This window comes from Haliotis rufescens, unplaced genomic scaffold (genome assembly GCF_023055435.1).
Source record: "Haliotis rufescens isolate VD_foot unplaced genomic scaffold, xgHalRufe1.0.p SCAF_12, whole genome shotgun sequence".
NCBI lineage: Eukaryota > Metazoa > Mollusca > Gastropoda > Lepetellida > Haliotidae > Haliotis > Haliotis rufescens.
The window spans coordinates 27,437,596-27,456,225 of record NW_025963802.1 but is presented as its reverse complement, the minus strand read 5'-3'; the positions used below and the strand labels follow the sequence as shown (position 1 = coordinate 27,456,225).

Below are 18,630 nucleotides of genomic sequence, written 5' to 3'. Positions count from 1 at the left end.
TGTGAGGTAGTGGGTGCAATGTAGTAGTACGTGGTCTATTGTTTCTGGGTGAGTGCAGTGTGGGCACATTAGTGGTGGGCTTGACCTTTTTGTGATGGTTTATGGAAACAGATTTCTTGGTTAGCCAATCAAATGCCATGGAATCACTTGCAAATTTATTGATCTGCCCCCAACCTCCAGATGTCTTTGACCACCTGTGTGGTCTAGTGAATGGAGCATCTGCCCGAAGAGCGAGGGTCAGTGCTTCAATTCCCGGCCTTGTGACATCCAAATACATTAATGATGGCACTTGAAGTTGTTGGCATTAATGGGATAAAACAACGACTGGTCAGTCCGAGTCGGTATACTGTGTCTGAGTGGGGGATTTATATGAAACTGCAGGATTAGTCCGGACTAGTACATTATTTTATATATATTTTATTTTTTTAAATATTCTTTTTTGTTGGTGAATGAAATGAAATCATATCAATATATGAAAATAGAAATCTTATCAATATGACAACAGGAATTTTATGAATACTAAAACACACAATAGATATGTGTACCCTGCTCTCACACAGGAGTCCCAACATGCCCAAAGACGGACAGGTCAGCTGAAATTGCTGAGGAAGAAGGCGACCTCTTAAACACTCAAAGCAACAACAAACGACTAATACAAGCAGCCACACACACAATAAGTATTTAGCAATCTTGAACCCATCGGTAACCCCATGTCACCTCACCTCAACTCACCTCTATGGATCTTCTAGAAGTATCAACGTATGCCATTGATCTAATTGTTACAAATGTTACATGTACCATCAGCCCCTGGGTAGTTGCTTCACTGTCCTGGGTCATGTCATAGGGTACAAAACATGGCATGTCATCATGGACTTGACTTTCTGTATTTCAATATCAGGATGTCAATTTGCAAACAAAATATATGTATTTTGTCATAAAGGTAAAAGCTACCATTTTAAAAAACTGACTATTTTATGTGGAAATATGTAGTAGGCAGTCCAATGCTTTTTTTTCCAGGTGTATATATGAGAATGAATTGGGTCATGGGTTTTTATGCAAGTCAGTATTGTGTATGACTTGGTTGTTGATTATTTTGATACTGTACATGTGTCGCTGGTCTGATACTTGCTGCTGTATCTCAGCTCGGGCTTGTGTCATGAGGTATGCATTTAATTCAACTTTACGAGTTTATTATTTAATTTACCTTTTTATGAGCTCAGCTGTCTGCATATCATACTGATTGTCTTTGAGGTACACTTTGATCGTGTCACATACTGTATGTATGCTGTGTATCGTACTGTATCTGCTGTATGCCTATGTATCGTACTGTATGTATGATACTGTATGTCTGTGTATCATACTGTATGTCTTTGTATCATTCTGTATCATACTGTATGTCTGTGTATCACACCATGTCTGTAACATACTTTATGTGTGTATCACACTGTATGTCTGTATGATACTGATCATACCGTATGTCTGTGTATCACACTGTATGTCTGAGTATCATACTGATGTGTGTATTTATACAACATGTATGCGTATCTTTACTGTATGCCTGGGTACATGAATTGGATCATGCATCTCTGCATGAAAAGTCATGTATTTCATAGTATCAATTTACCATCTGCTCACAGCCTTGTATAACAACCAATACTTAATAAACACGATACTGTCCCTAGTTCCAGTTTTATTTGTTTGCCTACTCTGAGCATCCATGGTGAGCTTCTGTTATCTTCCTGTACCTGGTGCCGGTCATCTGTGTAAAGTTTTAACATGAGCATTGACATCTTTGTGATTCATCGGTAACTTTTGACATTTTCATTGTCTCTAAAACTTCAGGGGGCACGGGTGGCCCAGTCGTCTAAGGCGCCGCGATTCGCTGTGCAGAGTTGCGTCCCTTGGGCACGCCAGAAACCTATGATTGTGGGTTCGAATCCCGGTTTGCCCTTGATTATGTTTCTAGGTTTGTCAGCACCATACCCGTGCTCGTGGGTTTCACCGAAGTGGTAAATGTCTGAGACCTGCATCACTTGGGGCTTTCCTCCCACATTAAGCTGACACGCCGTGATATAACTGGAATACTGTTAAAAGTGGCGTTAAACCCAACTCACTCACTCACTCACTCACTCACTCACTCACTCTAAAACGTCAAGGCCTATAAAGCTGACGATACCAGCAATGGTGTCTCTAAAATTTGCTCACAGAATTCCATTCTATTTGAAACATGGCAACCATATTTGCCATTAGCCACTTCTGCATGTCATTTTGAAATTTGATATGTAGAAGTGGGATGTATGTGGAATAACACATTTTATCATACCTCCATGTTAGAAAGATGTGAACTGATTGGTTCATGTGATCTGGATAAAATACTATGGAAGGAAGTAATAAATATCCAAATATTAATAAACCACGTTTTCTGAAGATATTGTTTTAGATGGGTAGTTCCAATCAGATCATCTATGTATCTAATGAAATTGTTTCAAGATAAATAAGCTTACACCTTCATGGGTCCTCCAATTTATATTTGTTAATGGCATCAAGGTCCAAAATAGTATCTGATTTACTCCATCAAGTCATATGCTGGCTACAGCCCTTTCTAGCTATAGGTCTGTCCTCATTGTATTTCAGGACAAAGACATGTTATGTTTGTTGAAGTCACCGCCTTGATTATTTGATGTGTGTTTGTTTGTTTGTTTGTTGTTTAACGCCGCACTCAGCAATATTGCAGCTATATGACGGTGGTCTGTAAATAATTGAGTCTGGACCAGACAATCCCGTGATTGACATCATGAGCATCGATCCACGAAATTGGGACACGATGACATGCATCAACCAAGTCAGCGGGCCTGACCACCCGATCCCGTTAGTCACCTCTTACGACGAGCAAAGTCGCCTTTTACGGCAAGAATGGGCTGCTGAAGACCTATTCTACCCCGGATCTTCATGGGTCAAATATTTGAAGTAGGTTACTGATATACTTGTATGGAGAATTCACTGACATGCTTGTTGTACTGTATGACATGATTGTACTGTGGTTAATACTTCTGTGCTAAAATATGTTTGATCATCTAAATCTAAATGATAACTGAAAATTAATAATTCCCTTCAGCATCACGTCACGTGAGCTCCCATGAGACTGTGCTTGATATGAATGTCAGTGTGTGTTCATGCGTCCGGTTGGTCAGTTGACTTTGGTAACTTAGTCTTGTAGTGTTTACTCTCTTGGATTGACAGTGTTTTCCGTATCATCTGGACTATACTGTGCATTGTTTATACGGAGCTTGAATTGTTTCACTTACTGCTCTTCATCGGCAATATACTGACCCTCGAGGAGGGCACAAGTGGTAGTGAATGCACTGTATTGCCACCAATACAGGAGAAACAGTGGTAAGGTATTCATGTTGTGCTCTCAAATGTTACCTTTTAAGAGATTCAGTTGATCTAATGATCTGATGAAAGTGGACAAAAGGAGGTGTGTGGGAGGTGTCTTATTTATAATGGGCTCACTAATTTGCAGGCAGCATTCTCCGTGAGTGAGAACCAGCGGCACGGTGGACAGTCCGGAGAATTGAGGACGCATTCGTGACCAGCTCGTCCCTTTCCCGGACAAATGTAGACTTGTGCCCTCTCAAAGGTTTCTATATTGGTGTATGAACACCAGTACTACTTCAAACAAGAACGATAAGTCTTGTTCTACCAACGTCTTATAGTAAAATTAATGTAAGCGGTACAAAAGCGCTCACTTATTCCTGTTGTAAAAGTATTGAACCTCCCTGATACTAATATTCTCTTCTACAAAAGTATATTTGGCAAGCTATCCAACTCATTCTTTCTCAGCTGTTTATCTGTTATTTGCAAATTATTAAGTTTTAAATAAGATATTTAAATAAGATGAAGAAAACTAACCAGACAAAGGTGGTTTACGGAGTTAAGTAATTTCAACGATGACTTTCTTAGACATATTCAGTTAAGTGCAGCTAGAAACATCGTTTCTTAATACTCATTTATTTTATGACTGAACATCTCTTTTCATGCACAACCTTAACAAATAGTACACATATTTTATGTGAATTAGCAGATGGTAGACACAGGTCAGTAAAACAGACACACAAGCAGCTGGTAGACACAGGTTAGTAAGACAGACACACCAGCAGCTGGTAGACACAGGTTAGTAACACGGACACACCAGCAGCTGGTGGGCACAGGTTAGTAAGACAGACACACCAGCAGCTGGTAGACACAGGTTAGTAAGACAGACACACCAGCAGCTGGTAGACACAGGTTAGTAACACGGACACACCAGCAGCTGGTGGGCACAGGTTAGTACCACGGACACACCAGCAGCTGGTAGACACAGGTTAGTAACACGGACACAACAGCAGCTGGTAGACACAGGTTAGTAACACGGACACACCAGCAGCTGGTAGACACAGGCTAGTAAAACAGACACAACAGCAGCTGGTAGACACAGATTAGTAAACGAAACCCACCAGTAGCTGGTAGACACAGGTTAGCATAACACACACACCAACAACTTCAAGACACAGGTTAAATAAACAGACACACCAGCAGCTTGAAGACACAGGTCAGTAAAACAGACACACCAGCAGCTGGTGGGCACAGGCCAGTAAAACAGACACAGCAGCATCTGGTAGATACAGGTTATTATAACAGACAAACCAGCAGGTGGTGGGCACAGGTCAGCAAAACACACACCAGCAGCTGGGGGAGACAGGTTAGTAAAACACACACACACCAGCAGCTGGTGGACACAGGTTAGTATAACACACACATCAACAGCTGGTAGACACAGGTTAGTAAACGAAACCCACCAGCAGCTGGTAGACACAGGTTAGTAAAACAGACACACACCTGCAGCTGATACACAGAGGTAAGTTAAACAAAACTCACCAGCAGCTGGTAGACATAGGTTCGTAAAACAGATACACCAACAAATTCAAGACACAGGTTAAATAAACAGACACACAAGCAGCTGTTAGACACAGGTTAGTATAACAGACACGCCTGCAGCTTGTAAATACAGGTTATTATAACAGACAAACTAGCAGCTGCAAGACACAGGTTAGTAACACGGACACACCAGCAGCTGGTAGACACAGGTCAGTAAAACAGACACACCAGCAGCTGGTGGGCACAGGTCAGTAAAACAGACACATCAGCAGCTGGTAGACACAGGTTAGTAAAACACACACATCAGCAGCTGGTAGACACAGGTTAGTAAAACACACACACCAACAGCTGGTAGTCACAGGTTAGTAAAACACACACACCAACAGCTGGTAGTCACAGGTTAGTAAAACACACACACCAACAGCTGGTAGTCACAGGTTAGTAAAACACACACACCAAAAGCTGGTAGACACAGGTTAGTAAAACACACACACCAAAAGCTGGTAGACACAGGTAAGTAAAACACACACATCAGCAGCTGGTAGACACAGGTTAGTAAAACACACACACCAAAAGCTGGTAGACACAGGTTAGTAAAACACACACACCAAAAGCTGGTAGACACAGGTAAGTAAAACACACACATCAGCAGCTGGTAGACACAGGTTAGCAAAACACACACACCAACAGCTGGTAGTCACAGGCTAGTAAAACACACACACCAACAGCTGGTAGTCACAGGTTAGTAAAACACACACACCAACAGCTGGTAGTCACAGGTTAGTAAAACACACACACCAAAAGCTGGTAGGCACAGGTTAGTAAAACAGACACACACACACACACACACACACACACACACACACACACACAGCAGCTGGTAGACACAGGTTAGTAAAACAGACACTCCAGCAGTTGGTAGACATATTGCAGACTGTGAGATCCTACAAACTGTATTGATGTTTCCTGCCAGATTGTTGCGTGGAACCAAATAATAACCACGCGAGTGTTGCCCTTCTGTAGATAACGTCTCCAAATAGATGATTGTGTTTCGATGTACATTAATATGTCTGGTTAAACTTCATTTTACGATATTCCTGTTTGCAAAATACCCACGGCGCGTCGACGTTGATTTTCAGCAAGCTGTGGCATTATTTAAACGATATTTTCGGTGAAACAGAAGTGTTTTTATGAGCACCTGAGGGCTAAAGAAATACGTGCCGTATGACTGCCACAAACCAGTTAATGTACGTGCTAATGCTAGTCATCTGCTTGTTCATTGTGTCTAAATCGACCTGTCCATGTCGATTTACATTTTGGTTGAAAGATATTCCTCATCAATGGTAGAGGGTGAAAAGGAACAGCCATGTGTCGTGTGAGCGGATTTGCTATGGGAAATGGTAGAGTGGAGAATTATTTCACCTTCATGACAGATTATTCATTCGCTGCACGTTCAATTAGCACGGATTGTAGATTCCTTCATATTCAATGGGTTTCATTCCTGTGTGAGATTACACAGTTCATTTATGGTGCCCTTAAACGAGTAAACGTTGGGGTTGTTGTCATCAACAGGTCTATCCTCATCGTAATGGGAAGAGGCATTATTATTCAAGATATTCCCCCCTAGGCAGCCTGCGCTGGGTTGAGCCATGATCACTCGGAGGTGTTCTGTTCCTGCCTGCCGACTTGGAGCTCGGCTTGGGGATCCCCTCGGCTTGTGCTGCTACGATCAGGGTAACGGTAACAAAACGGAGAATGTGAGTCGTCGAAGCTGCATGACTGGCCATGGCTGTCTCATGTTACGTTGAGTGAAGGGACATGACTCCTAGTCCTTGCACTAGCAGCATAGGATTCCTAATGTAGTCTCAAGGTATCAGACTGTTACATCTTGGACGTACTATGTCAATTTCCATCTGCAGAGCACAAGTTTTCCCTCAAGATACGTAGACTGAAAGTGAGGTATGAGCATCGGAATCCTTCTTGGCGACCCGTCCTTGGTCCCAATAGTCAGATGACGTGCTTTGTCTTGGTGCAATAGCAGATATATAACCTCTCAAAGAATGGGATTTACCGTGATCAGTATGACATGATCTGTGCCGCATATAGCTCTTGCTGAGAGACAAACTTTTTCAGATCCATAATGTCATGAGCTATGCACGCATAGCTTTGGTCAAACATTGCTGATATTGACAGTTATGGCCGACACCATTGATTGAGGGAATTTGCTCATATGAAGGGGGCCATAGCCTCTTTCAAGTCCGGAGGATCCGCCCTGTCCTGCCCTCTTGTTGTCCGAGTGACCGTTAGTGGATTTTACTAGTTTTCACTTTAGGTAGACATTTCAGCAGAGGCTCTACTTTTCCTTGCCGTACTAGGCTTAGGAGAGCTCCAGGGGATCGTTTTCCACACGTCTCCTTGGATATATCTTTGCAATAAGAACATAACGATTTAGGGGTGCAGATGCTTTTTCCTGCCCGACTGGCATCTTGGGTGACGTGAGGTGAAATGGGACCCAGTTTTACCCCCTTAATACCAGCGCCAGACAGGGTAACAAGTACCATCTCTTAACGTCATTTGGTATGACACGGCCGGGGATCGAGCCCCAGACCTTCTGCTCTCCGGATAGACACTCTACCACTAGACACAGGATCGGTCTTACTTCGACTTCTTGGTCGATGTTGCACCCAGAGCAGACGCCGATAGGGGAGTCCATCTCCAACAACACGTCAACTACCTTCTCACATTATAATATCTCAAATATTTCCAGCAACTGCAAGTGACTGAATTTTTGTCCTGAAGATGATCCAGTAGTTACAGTGTTATACGAATCCAAAACTGAGATGAGTGTAATAAAAAAATAAATTGATGTTCACTCCAGCAACAGGAAACGTGACCATGCCCCACATCACGCATGCACACTCACATAAGCCTGAGAATAGGGTTAGCCCCAGAACTGGTTCAGAGATAGTTGGCAGTGAACAGTACGCATGTTGGAAATCTTAAATATTTTATAGCGTGGTGATGTAATAGAGGTAGGATATTCAATGGAATTATTAGTGATGTCGTTTGATCGTGACGTTCAGTAACCGAAGACGTCACAATGGTCTGCAAAACCAGTTTTTGATGATTACTCTATTTTATTAGTCTGTGGTTTGTTTTGCCCACTGCAACTGTTCTAAAATGTCATGGGAGATCTCATGACCTGATGCTGAAGGAGAATTGAGAAATTTAAATGATACTTTCTTAAAAGTTAAGTGTGATTGTGATTCTCCAAGGCATCAAGGAACAAGTGAGGTCATATGCCTCACACAACCTCCCTGATTTAGAACGTTAGGCCCCTTGTTTGTCGTGAAGATTTTAGTTCCATGGAGCAGTTTAAAGATTGACCCGATTCCTTTCACGCAATCTCATGTGACTTCACTTGTTCCCAGATGCCTTGGAGAACTTTAAACCACTTACAACTTAGTATAATTTTGACATGCCTTTCTAGATGAACAAATCTGGATACACAACAAACCACTTGTTTAGACACCTGGTTTTGATGCCATTTCTAACAGATTAAAAGTGAAATCTCAAATTGCACAGAAATGTGTAGAAGACATATTAGTTTACAATTGTAACATTTCATATTTTTCAATTTTGAAATTGATGACATTAATAAACAGTATTTCATTTCACTCCACACCTGCTTAGAACTGCAGTGAGTTTCACATGAAATACTGTCAGCAAGAAGTTAATCAATATGTGATGGCATTTCAATTCCTCCCAAAGGCTTTGTGTGGAACAATTTGTTTATATGGATAGTTATTGTGTGCTGTTGAAGACGTCCATCTGGTATTCTACATTATATTACTTATCTTCCAATAAACAAATGGTTTCAACTGTATTTGACACTGAGCCAAGGATTTGAAAGGTTTCATGTCCAAGTGTATTGATTGTTGTCATGTTTGAAAGCTTTGCAATTAATAAACAAATAAAATGGGATGAAGGAAGAGATGTGTTTAGCCATGTAAACTTTATGTCTTGTAATTAAATGGTCTTTGTATACATATTATTGATGACATGTAACTGAAGTTGGTACAGTTGTAGCCCAGATGCCAGGAGGTACTTCCTTGTCATGGTCAGCCATCTAACCTGCTTTTACTTCTTGTTAAAGGCCGCACTCACCAAAATTACAGCTTTATGATAACGGTCTGTAAATAATCAAGTCTGGGCTAGCCCATCCAGTGATTGACAGAAGTAGATTCACACAATTAGGATAGATCACATGCCAACAACAGTCTCGGAGCCTGATCCATTCAGTCGCCCCTTATGACAAATGTAGTTTGCTGGGGAGCTATACTCATACCTGAAATCAATAAAGGCTGCAGGTGCTCATAGAATATCGTTCATATCAGTGCACAACCAGTCACATGGCAGTTGTCATAGCATGTACCCTTTGACTTTTCGTTATTAGATGGTCATCCAACTAAGTTTACATGCATCATTACTCTTACCTACATTTTAACCAGTCATGAAAGGTTGATACTCTGAGATAAACCTTAAACATCTTTCAATGTAAGCTTGGGTATTGTTTCCAACCTTATAATTCTGGGCCCACTTGCACAAAGCGAACTTAGCGCTAAGATGATCGTAACTCCCATACTTTAACATAGACTTACGATAGTCTTAGCGCTAAGATGGCTTTGTGCAAGTGGGTCCTGTTGTCTGCAAACTAAATATCACCAAAGGATTTGGATTGGCCTAGTAGTTCTGGAGTGCCGTGTGATAGTTGTAAAATGCAGCAGTCAGCAATATTCCAGCTTCATTAGGGCAGCCTGTAAATGATGAAGTCGTCGCCAGGCAACAAGTGACTGAAAGCATGTACAATGAGCATCAGGCAATGTTGATATGCAATTAGCCAAGTAACAGATCCTGACAACAGAATACCCAGTTCAAATCCAAAATAACATGAACATAAGGAAGTGTTGAACTTCACTTGTTAAAAAATGCATTCATGATTCACCAAAGCCACATTTTTACCTTCACAATCATTTAGTAAAAAGCATATTATGTAATACAATATTATCCAAAGATCAGATATTAAGGCATAATATCATTGATCATTAACATCATTTCAAACTTGAAAGCATAAATTCTGAAATAACATGTCTCAAAAAAGCTCAGTAGTTCATCTCCCCCTTCCCATTCAGACGGCTGGCTTCCTTCTCCTCTGTCGATATTTGCTGTCACAGAATATCAAACTAATATCATCAAAACAAAACTCAATCAGTCATCCAACTTCTACTTGTTAACTTGCCCCATATGATGTGACAAAAAACAACAACATCCATGTTCGTCCACAATACCCACATGGTTGTCCTCCACTTCTTCCTGCCCTAGTAGATACATTGGTACAGAGAAATATAACACAGTCTCAAGACAATAGATACAAGAAATAACCCAGCAAAAAACAACACGAAACGATCTCAACAATTTTACTTTTCTTATGAAAAAATTAGAAAACGGCTATAACAAAAATAATGATGTTGATTGGCATCTATTGACAAAATGATAATTATATACATAAGTTTGTTTACAAGGAATAAACAAATATCACTGAGCAATCATCACATTAGATCATGTACACATATTCCAGACAGTGAGATATTTGGTGATCCGAGCCTTCTTGTTTCTGCAGCTGTGTCTCACAGCACCAGACTGCTTCAATAGACTGCTCAAAACTGGTGGTCAGCACTGCATGGGTCTTACCTCAATCAATTCTACAGCTAATCTGATCTTTGGAATATGCAAGGCTAACAAGGCTAAATATGAAAAAAAAACCACATTGCTTTTTGTAAATTCTCACCATTCACATCTAATACTGTAAATAAAATCTTCTTAAATGTCAGGGGTTAAGCTATCACAAATCAATCATTTTAGTTTTTCAGCATGGACATCTTGTTAGCCATGACATGAAATACCATCTGTGTTGTTACTCCATGTGGTGAGACAATGCAGCCCCTCGTCTCATGCCATAAGCTCCCATGTTTTTCTCACAGGATGAGTGAGTGAGTATAGTTTTAAGCCGCTTTTAGCAATATTCCAGCAATATCACAGCGGCGGACTCCTCACAGGATGACCTTCAAGTTCTACATATAATCATGAACATACAAATACACACTCTCATGAACAGCAAGCCATAGCAAACTCAACTTAAAGAAATTTAATTTTACATTACATATGCTACAAGACTAAGCCAGAAAACAAAAGCCAAATTAACTGAAATGAATTTTTCAGAGAAGCCACTGCTGCATCTGATGGAGAACAGGGGCTTCAATCCTGCCTTCATATACAATCCACTGCAGAGTATCAGTGACTCTTACAGATTCACACAAGTGATAAAATCTTGCATGAATCTGGTTATTTCCTCTACTGATTGTTGTGATGTGTTGTGATGGCCACCTCTAGTGGTAAAAACCAGCTATGCCCAAAGTTTCTCCTTTGGGAAGCAGTGCCCAGAATGAGAATCAGTCATAGACGTTCACTCATGATGAGAATCAAAGGTATGTCAGCAAAATGTAGGAATACTAGTTGGCTGCTGGAAGAAAGTACCAGTATATTTGCTTGTGAGCTGGATTTCCCCCCCTGATCATTTGGTTACAGAGAAGTACACTGCTTGTGCAGTGGGCAGTTATATTGTGACATTATCTCATAATCCAACTTATTAGTGACAGCTGCAATCAGCATTATGTTCTTTGCAATGTGGTTAATTTTCCGCACAATTTTATTTTAATTATGTCCTTGTATCAAATCCTTCCAACAATTTTCTTAACAATTACACCAACACTTCATATATAGATGTACACATAATTCATTTCATTGGTTGTTACAAAATGGTGTTCACTTGATTTTGTTTCCAGGTGTCATGTGTGGTGTAGCACCTGTTGTTGAATTCCATTTGAGTCAAATCCACATACATGACAAGCATTACTCAAAGTACCTGGCCAGACATTTCTCATGATTATGGCAATGGTTTTACCACTCTTATTTCATCCAGTGAGGAATATGGTTGGCTTCTTCATGCTACCCATATCTGTCAGTCTAGTTAAAACTTTTCTCAGCTTTCCATCCTACATATTCCATCATCCAACCCACTGAAGGGTCATGGTGATACACAAAACATTCAGTTTTGTAACCTGAACTCAATGACAAAAGAAGTGAATGCAGTCATCCACTATATGTCAGGTTATTGAGCCGCCTCTTATTACACATGCTGCAGGACTTCTTGTGAGCATTGTTCTTGAAACACTTGAGAGCCCCATCACCAAACAATGACTTGGTTGAAAGTCCACCACGTAACATCATTGTGTTATATCTAATGCAACATGGGTTTCCTCATATTAACACAGCATGTTCATCATGTACCTTGTGTGGCGAATCAAACCATGTCCCACAATACACAGGCTTCACCCTCAGGTTTTATCGTAATGGCTGAACATTTTCTATTTCAAATTTGTTCCTGTATTATCAATTATGCTTGCCATATTTTTTTTAAAATCCATGAAAAATATATTTCCCGCCATAAAGTCCAACATTCCCCATGGGTCATCATTCATGACAGCAGATGCCATGCAGATTATTATGCAAGTTTCTGAGGATGTTTCTCTTCCCATGTCACATCAGATCCTCCTTGTTGACAACATTAGTTGATGGTTTCTGTATTGATGAAAGTGTTTGTGCTACACGTTTGATATAATGGACATAAACAATGTCAGAAATAGCAGGCACCGTCAAGTCTGCAACCACTCCAACATGTATTTTAAAAAGTTGATTACTGTTGTCAAGGTGAGGCAAGATGTTGATGAACGTCATCTGTCTTATTTCAAATTATCTGTGTAACCAAAGTAGTACATGACTGTTTAAGAAGCACACCATGCATGAAATATTCCCTTAGTTCTGTATCCTACAAGAGGCTGATCACTTCACATGGTGGGTTGAACATGGCTGTGATGAACATCTTGCTAAATTAACAGTAATCGTCTCAATTTCATCTGTGTTCAAAGGCAGTCATTGAGTCATCTTTCTACAATTATTCTTTTTTTCATTTCATCTGAAGAAAAAAGTCTTTTTAAGCACATTTCTAAGTCATAATCATATTTCACAAAAGCTCCAAGAAAACCCAAAGTCTTAATTACTTTAAAACAGTTTCTCCTTCTGCATCTTCACTAACAGGTACTGATGAAATATCCATAATAATTTATAAATATAAAAAGTCAATGCCAGAAAATAATCTTGATTATCTGCCGAAACAGATTCCATTGGGTGCAAAAGTCAAAATAGCAGTGAAAATCATATGAATGGATCACTGAAATTCAGTGATGACACCATCAAACATGTGAAGCATGTAAACAGTGGAAATAGCATATAGAATTCATTTCTTTGTGTACACAGTTTCTGGTAGTTTCAGTGTGACAATGTTCAATTGAAACACAGGCATCAGGCTGGTGAACTTCAGGAGTGACCACCTGCATGTTGGATTTCAACCGTCCTGAGACGACAACTGTACAAGAAACACGAAGGAACAGGCCTACACACAGACACACTGTTCATCTAAGCATATACAAACATAATGGCATGTCTAAGGCAGACACATGGTTCAACTACAGACAGACATAAGGCTCATCTATAGAGAGATACATGTGGAACACATGGTGGGCCAGGGAGACGAGCCCTAACAGTATCAGAACATCTTGGTGGTCTACATGTTCCAGATGGTTCAACAAACACACAGCTATGAAAAAAAACTTCCAAGGTTAGCAGCTATGGAAGGTCACGGCAGCTAATAGAACATAATCCTATCATCCCCTGTAACTGCTGTGGTCTACTTTTACATTTGTGTTATGGGTTTCACTGTATGAGGGGTCGAATTTTGATTAATCTTATATATTGAGCCATGTTGAACTGTCATCAGTCCAATTTGTGTCACTGTTCCTATGACTGTTTGTGGTTTGTGCACCACCGTAACAGCGTGATGGTGCTGTCACATGTTGGCTCTGTAGTAGTGGACCTACCTTACACAGAGGTATGTGTGGAACTACATGGAACATACTCAAGCATATACAATGAACCACAAATCATCTCACATATCAAACCGTAAAATAATATGACATAACATATAAGCATTACAAGTGACAAGTTGCTTTGCTTGCATGGACAGTGCCATCAAGTTAGAAATAGGATATTTGAACCAGCACATAAGCATAAGGCATTGAGGGATAACCATGAAGTAAAAGTACTGCTGAAGCCATCATCAGAATCTCCAACGGGCTTAAATTTCCACCCCTAAACACAAAACATGTAGATGCAAAGCACTAAAAGTATAAGAAATAGAGTAACCTAAGGGACCGACCATTTCATATCTGGCCAGTGTGTGTGTGTGTGTGTGTTGGGGGGGGGGGGGGGGGTCCTGGAATTCGGTATCGAAACTTAGATATTTTTTCAGCTACAGCTACAACATCTACAAAACCAGATATTTTTGTATTTAAAACAATGAGCTTGAATTATTTCAAAACAAAAAACACCTTGATTGTTTTTCTCTAGAATTTTCAGGGTCTCAGGAATTTTCAGGGACAATATATTTTTTTCAATAAAATCCCAGGTCCCCCCCAGAATATTAAATGGTCGGTCCCTAATACCTCCTGCTTGTGCTCAGTGCCTGTCACAGCCCATTTGACACCAAGTCAACTTGGACCAGATTGAAGATTTTTCAAGTGAATACAAAATATTTGTGATACAAACGTTGTTCCCAATGGACTGGCTCTGACCCACATTTGTCTGGTTTGAGTATGTGATACTGCCTGTTGTCAAGTACAGTAGTGGGAGAGGACGTCTGAAATACCTACTGACCACACCTCACTGACCCGCTGACAGGTTTATTACAAAACAAGATCTTTCTAGACAGGGACATATTCTGTGAATGGCACCAGAGAAGGCACATGGTACCACAGTTTTACAAAATATATAAGAAGGTACATTTTGTATAAATGTTTTCAAGTCTTTGCCTGAGAACCAACTACTAATATGCTTTCAGGTCCAGTGAACAATCTACATTTATGCTTTCAGGGCCTGTGAACCTACTGTTTATTTATTTTCAGGGCCTGTGAACCAATTGTTGATATGCTTTCAGGGCCTGTGAACCAAGTACTTTTATCCTTTCAGCCTAACATAAAAGCTCTTTAACATTCAGTACTGAGAATGATTTGGCATGTTGTAATATGTCTAAGATCAAACAATACCATGCTGTCGGTTGTGTACACCAGAACAGAGGTTGTAGTCATGTAGTAAGTTCCCTCAAATACAACAGCAAATGACATTAAACATACATCAAGCATGTCAACACAATCAAATATCTGCTACAGGTATGAACACATATGATCTCATTTGTTTGTATGTTTCAAATATCTCAAAGTAAACACATTTATGACTTAAAATACTGCCTAAAACACACATCCTACTATCTAGTAATCTTGCAGCTACACTGACCAAGTCCAACCATACAACTCAGGCAGCCTATTCGTGAAGCTGTCTTCGCTGATACAAATCTTAATGACTTGCAACTAAAACTATGACTGCCATAAGAGATATTCTTGAAGCTGTGTTACCTATTGCTACGTTATCTTACTTACGACACAAATATTAGCTAAGACAGTGAGCTCTTTTGTCACAGACATAATTTCCCAATGACAATTATTCAGGGAATTCCCTAGATTGATTATTAAAAATTTTCTTTATTAAAATTAATACACATTTTAAAGATAAACAATTAAACCTCTATCAAAGGTAAATGTTGATGTGACGATTAATGCTGTTGCCTCATGTTATTGTGCTGTAATACTGATCAATGAAGGATATTATCATAAAGCTGATGTCCTTTATCATGCTTATAGATAGATCCAGAAAGCATTGCAGATGGATATATAGAATGTGAAAGGATGATGCCGAAGAAAAAAGAAATGTGCTAAAAGATATATGTGAAAAAGTAGCAATATATCGTATTCTAGCGATACATATGGGGTCTCACATTTCACGACGCTTTTTCAATCGGTTTCAAAATACACCTCCAACCTAAATAGTTTGTAAACAAATAGGAGTACACTACTTAACCTTAGAAAAGAACAATGTTCAACTAAAACAACAACTTATCTAAATGGTGCACTGTGATATCATTCAACTGATATTGGTACAATTCAGCGTGCAGTATTTCCGTCTTCGGTGTGCGGTAACAGTGCTAGTGAAAAAAGGCTCTGGACACTATGCCAGTTGATTGAATATTCATAGAGATACTGATTACACATGAATGTCTTCTGAGCATCTTAAATTAAAACAAATCTTCAAGCAACTTTGCGATTTTAAAACTTGAATTTTAACCTTTATGTAAATCACAGAAGAAATTTAATTAGAATTTGCACATTATCCTGTATGCAAGGATCTCACACCTTGTTAAAGGGAAACTATCTACAAGGACAAGAAATATGTGAATTATATCGATATGGCCACATGTCAAAAACAGACAGATTGCTTCAAACACACTGAACAAACATCTGTTTGCTAGATGTGAGAAGGAAATACTGAACATATGACAATGAAACGCACGCACGCACGCACGCACACACTCACGCACGCACACACACACACCATTTGGGAAGGAATGTTATGTGAATCAACCTACCACTGCAAATCAACCTTACATATCTGAAGTATTTTTTTACACAACACTAAAGAAACTTGAATCATTATCTTTTATCAATGGAAATGTAATATTTATTCATGGACGAAATGCTTTTCAAACAACTTGCCATCAAGCTATAGATAATGGACAAGGTGCTCACTCCATTGTACACCATTTATGTCAAACATTGTATGTGTAGTCAAAGGGAAACCACTCTCACTCTCCATATAAAGTAACTGCCCTTGACAAGAAAAGGGTGTTTCAGCAGTGTTTTGCAAATACATACATAGAGTATACCTACACTGTCAAATCGTTTTTTTCAACATGCCATCTTTTGGCCACCTTTGTACCTGTCATAAGCTCCTAAAACAGTTCCAAACCCTGTCTTATTCTTTTTATAATAATTTTAGATAACTTAAAAAGACAACCTCGAAAGACTTAGCTCAGATTTATTTCGCTACAACACCTTTATGGCAATCTTAGCAGTAAGACAGCTTGTGAATAGGCCACCAGAAGCTTAGCACTAAGAAGTTCTTCAAAGCAGGATTTTTTGCCTTCAATATGAAATTCTGTCAGTGAGTAAGTGAGTGAATATGGTTTTACGCCGCTTTTAGCAATATTCCAGCAATACCACGGCTGGGGACACCAGAAATGGGCTTCACACATTGTACCCATGTCAGGAATCGAACCCGGGTCTTCGACGTGACGAGCGAACGCTTTAACCACTAGGCTACCCGACCGCCCCTTCTGTCAGTGAGCAAGCTGCAGGTGTTGATGATCTCACACTAGAATAAAACCTTTACCATGAATATAATTAAAAGTTGAAATATGCTTGAATTTGTGTTCATATTCAAATTTCAATGCCATATCTTAAAGATGGTAAACACATATGACAATATCTTTCCAAAATGGCATATCATTTGTAAACCCTCTGCCAAACCAGTTTTTACTAAGCCTTCATAACATGTGGTCAGGGTCCCGAGCCACAAAGCATTCGTATTGTTACAACCTGTTGTAACTCTATAGAGTACCATAGGCTTATGAATATCACAGAGCCTCAAATAATTTGTGGATTGAGACCTAGGCCTCTATTGTTACTGTTGCCAATACCTTACACAATACAAATGGCTTTTGGCACACACTGGTGCAATAATGACAAAACATGATTATTGATGACTAAAATGAAAACAACAACAATATTGAGAGGAAAAGCTGGAGCATTGAGTCTGTACCTGGTGAGGTGTTGATGCCTTGCAGCAGTTCCACGAAATGTTTTACCCCGTCTGTAAAATGTTGAGATCATGAAGCAACATACCCAAGGTAACAGTTTCCAAACACTGAACACTGCCCCTTCTATCCAGCACCTTGCTCTAACACACAACACAAGGAACAGCACTGGTCCTTGTTGATAGGTCTTCACATGGTGTATAGCTGATGTTTCCATAACACCTGAGACAACATAAGGTAATGTTACACATCAAGCTAAGTAGAACTAGCATGGCTACCATGATGATATGAGCTGCAACCCTGAATGCAGAGGTTATTGTGAAAGAGCAGCCCTATGTGACTATGAGCTGCCATGACAAGGGTCCTCTTGCATGCCCTGTGAGATTGTCCCTGTGGTATAGGGTATGTAGGCACTGAAGCTGGAGGTGTTAAAGGGTAAAGGTTCCCAAAATATGTCATCCTGAATATACAAGATGAAGGTGGTATGCCAAGCTCTGTCAACTGATGATTCACATGAAGGTTTTCCCCAGTTCAGGAGCACCTCAGTGAAGATTGCTAAGACACTTTATCATGAAGAGATAGGTGTGGGTGGTGCTATTGAGCTCACTGGTCAGCTGCAACATGTGGCCATGCAACTCGTCCACAGCTTCTCGCAGTATCTGTAGCTCTCGTGCACTCACAAAGGAAAAGTCTCTCTTCTGCCTGTGTCCGGACTGCTGTGCCAGAGGCTCATACTCCGTAGCTGCAAAACAACAAGACAGGTCTATCAGTGAGCC

At 40.0% G+C, this 18,630-nt stretch overlaps 1 protein-coding gene across 4 annotated transcripts in view; it reads right to left on the bottom strand.

Annotated features, from left to right (window-relative positions):
• Window positions 1-10,379: 10,379 nt before the first annotated feature.
• The window catches only part of LOC124116109, a 55,760-nt gene continuing 47,509 nt past the window's right edge, over window positions 10,380-18,630 (bottom strand). For all 4 annotated transcript variants that reach the window (XM_046477348.2, XM_046477356.2, XM_046477361.2 and 1 more), the window contains exon 3: window positions 10,380-18,596. In XM_046477348.2, the coding sequence (XP_046333304.1) occupies window positions 18,397-18,596 (200 nt within the window). In that variant the 3' untranslated portion in view covers window positions 10,380-18,396. The remainder of the gene's footprint in view (window positions 18,597-18,630) is intronic.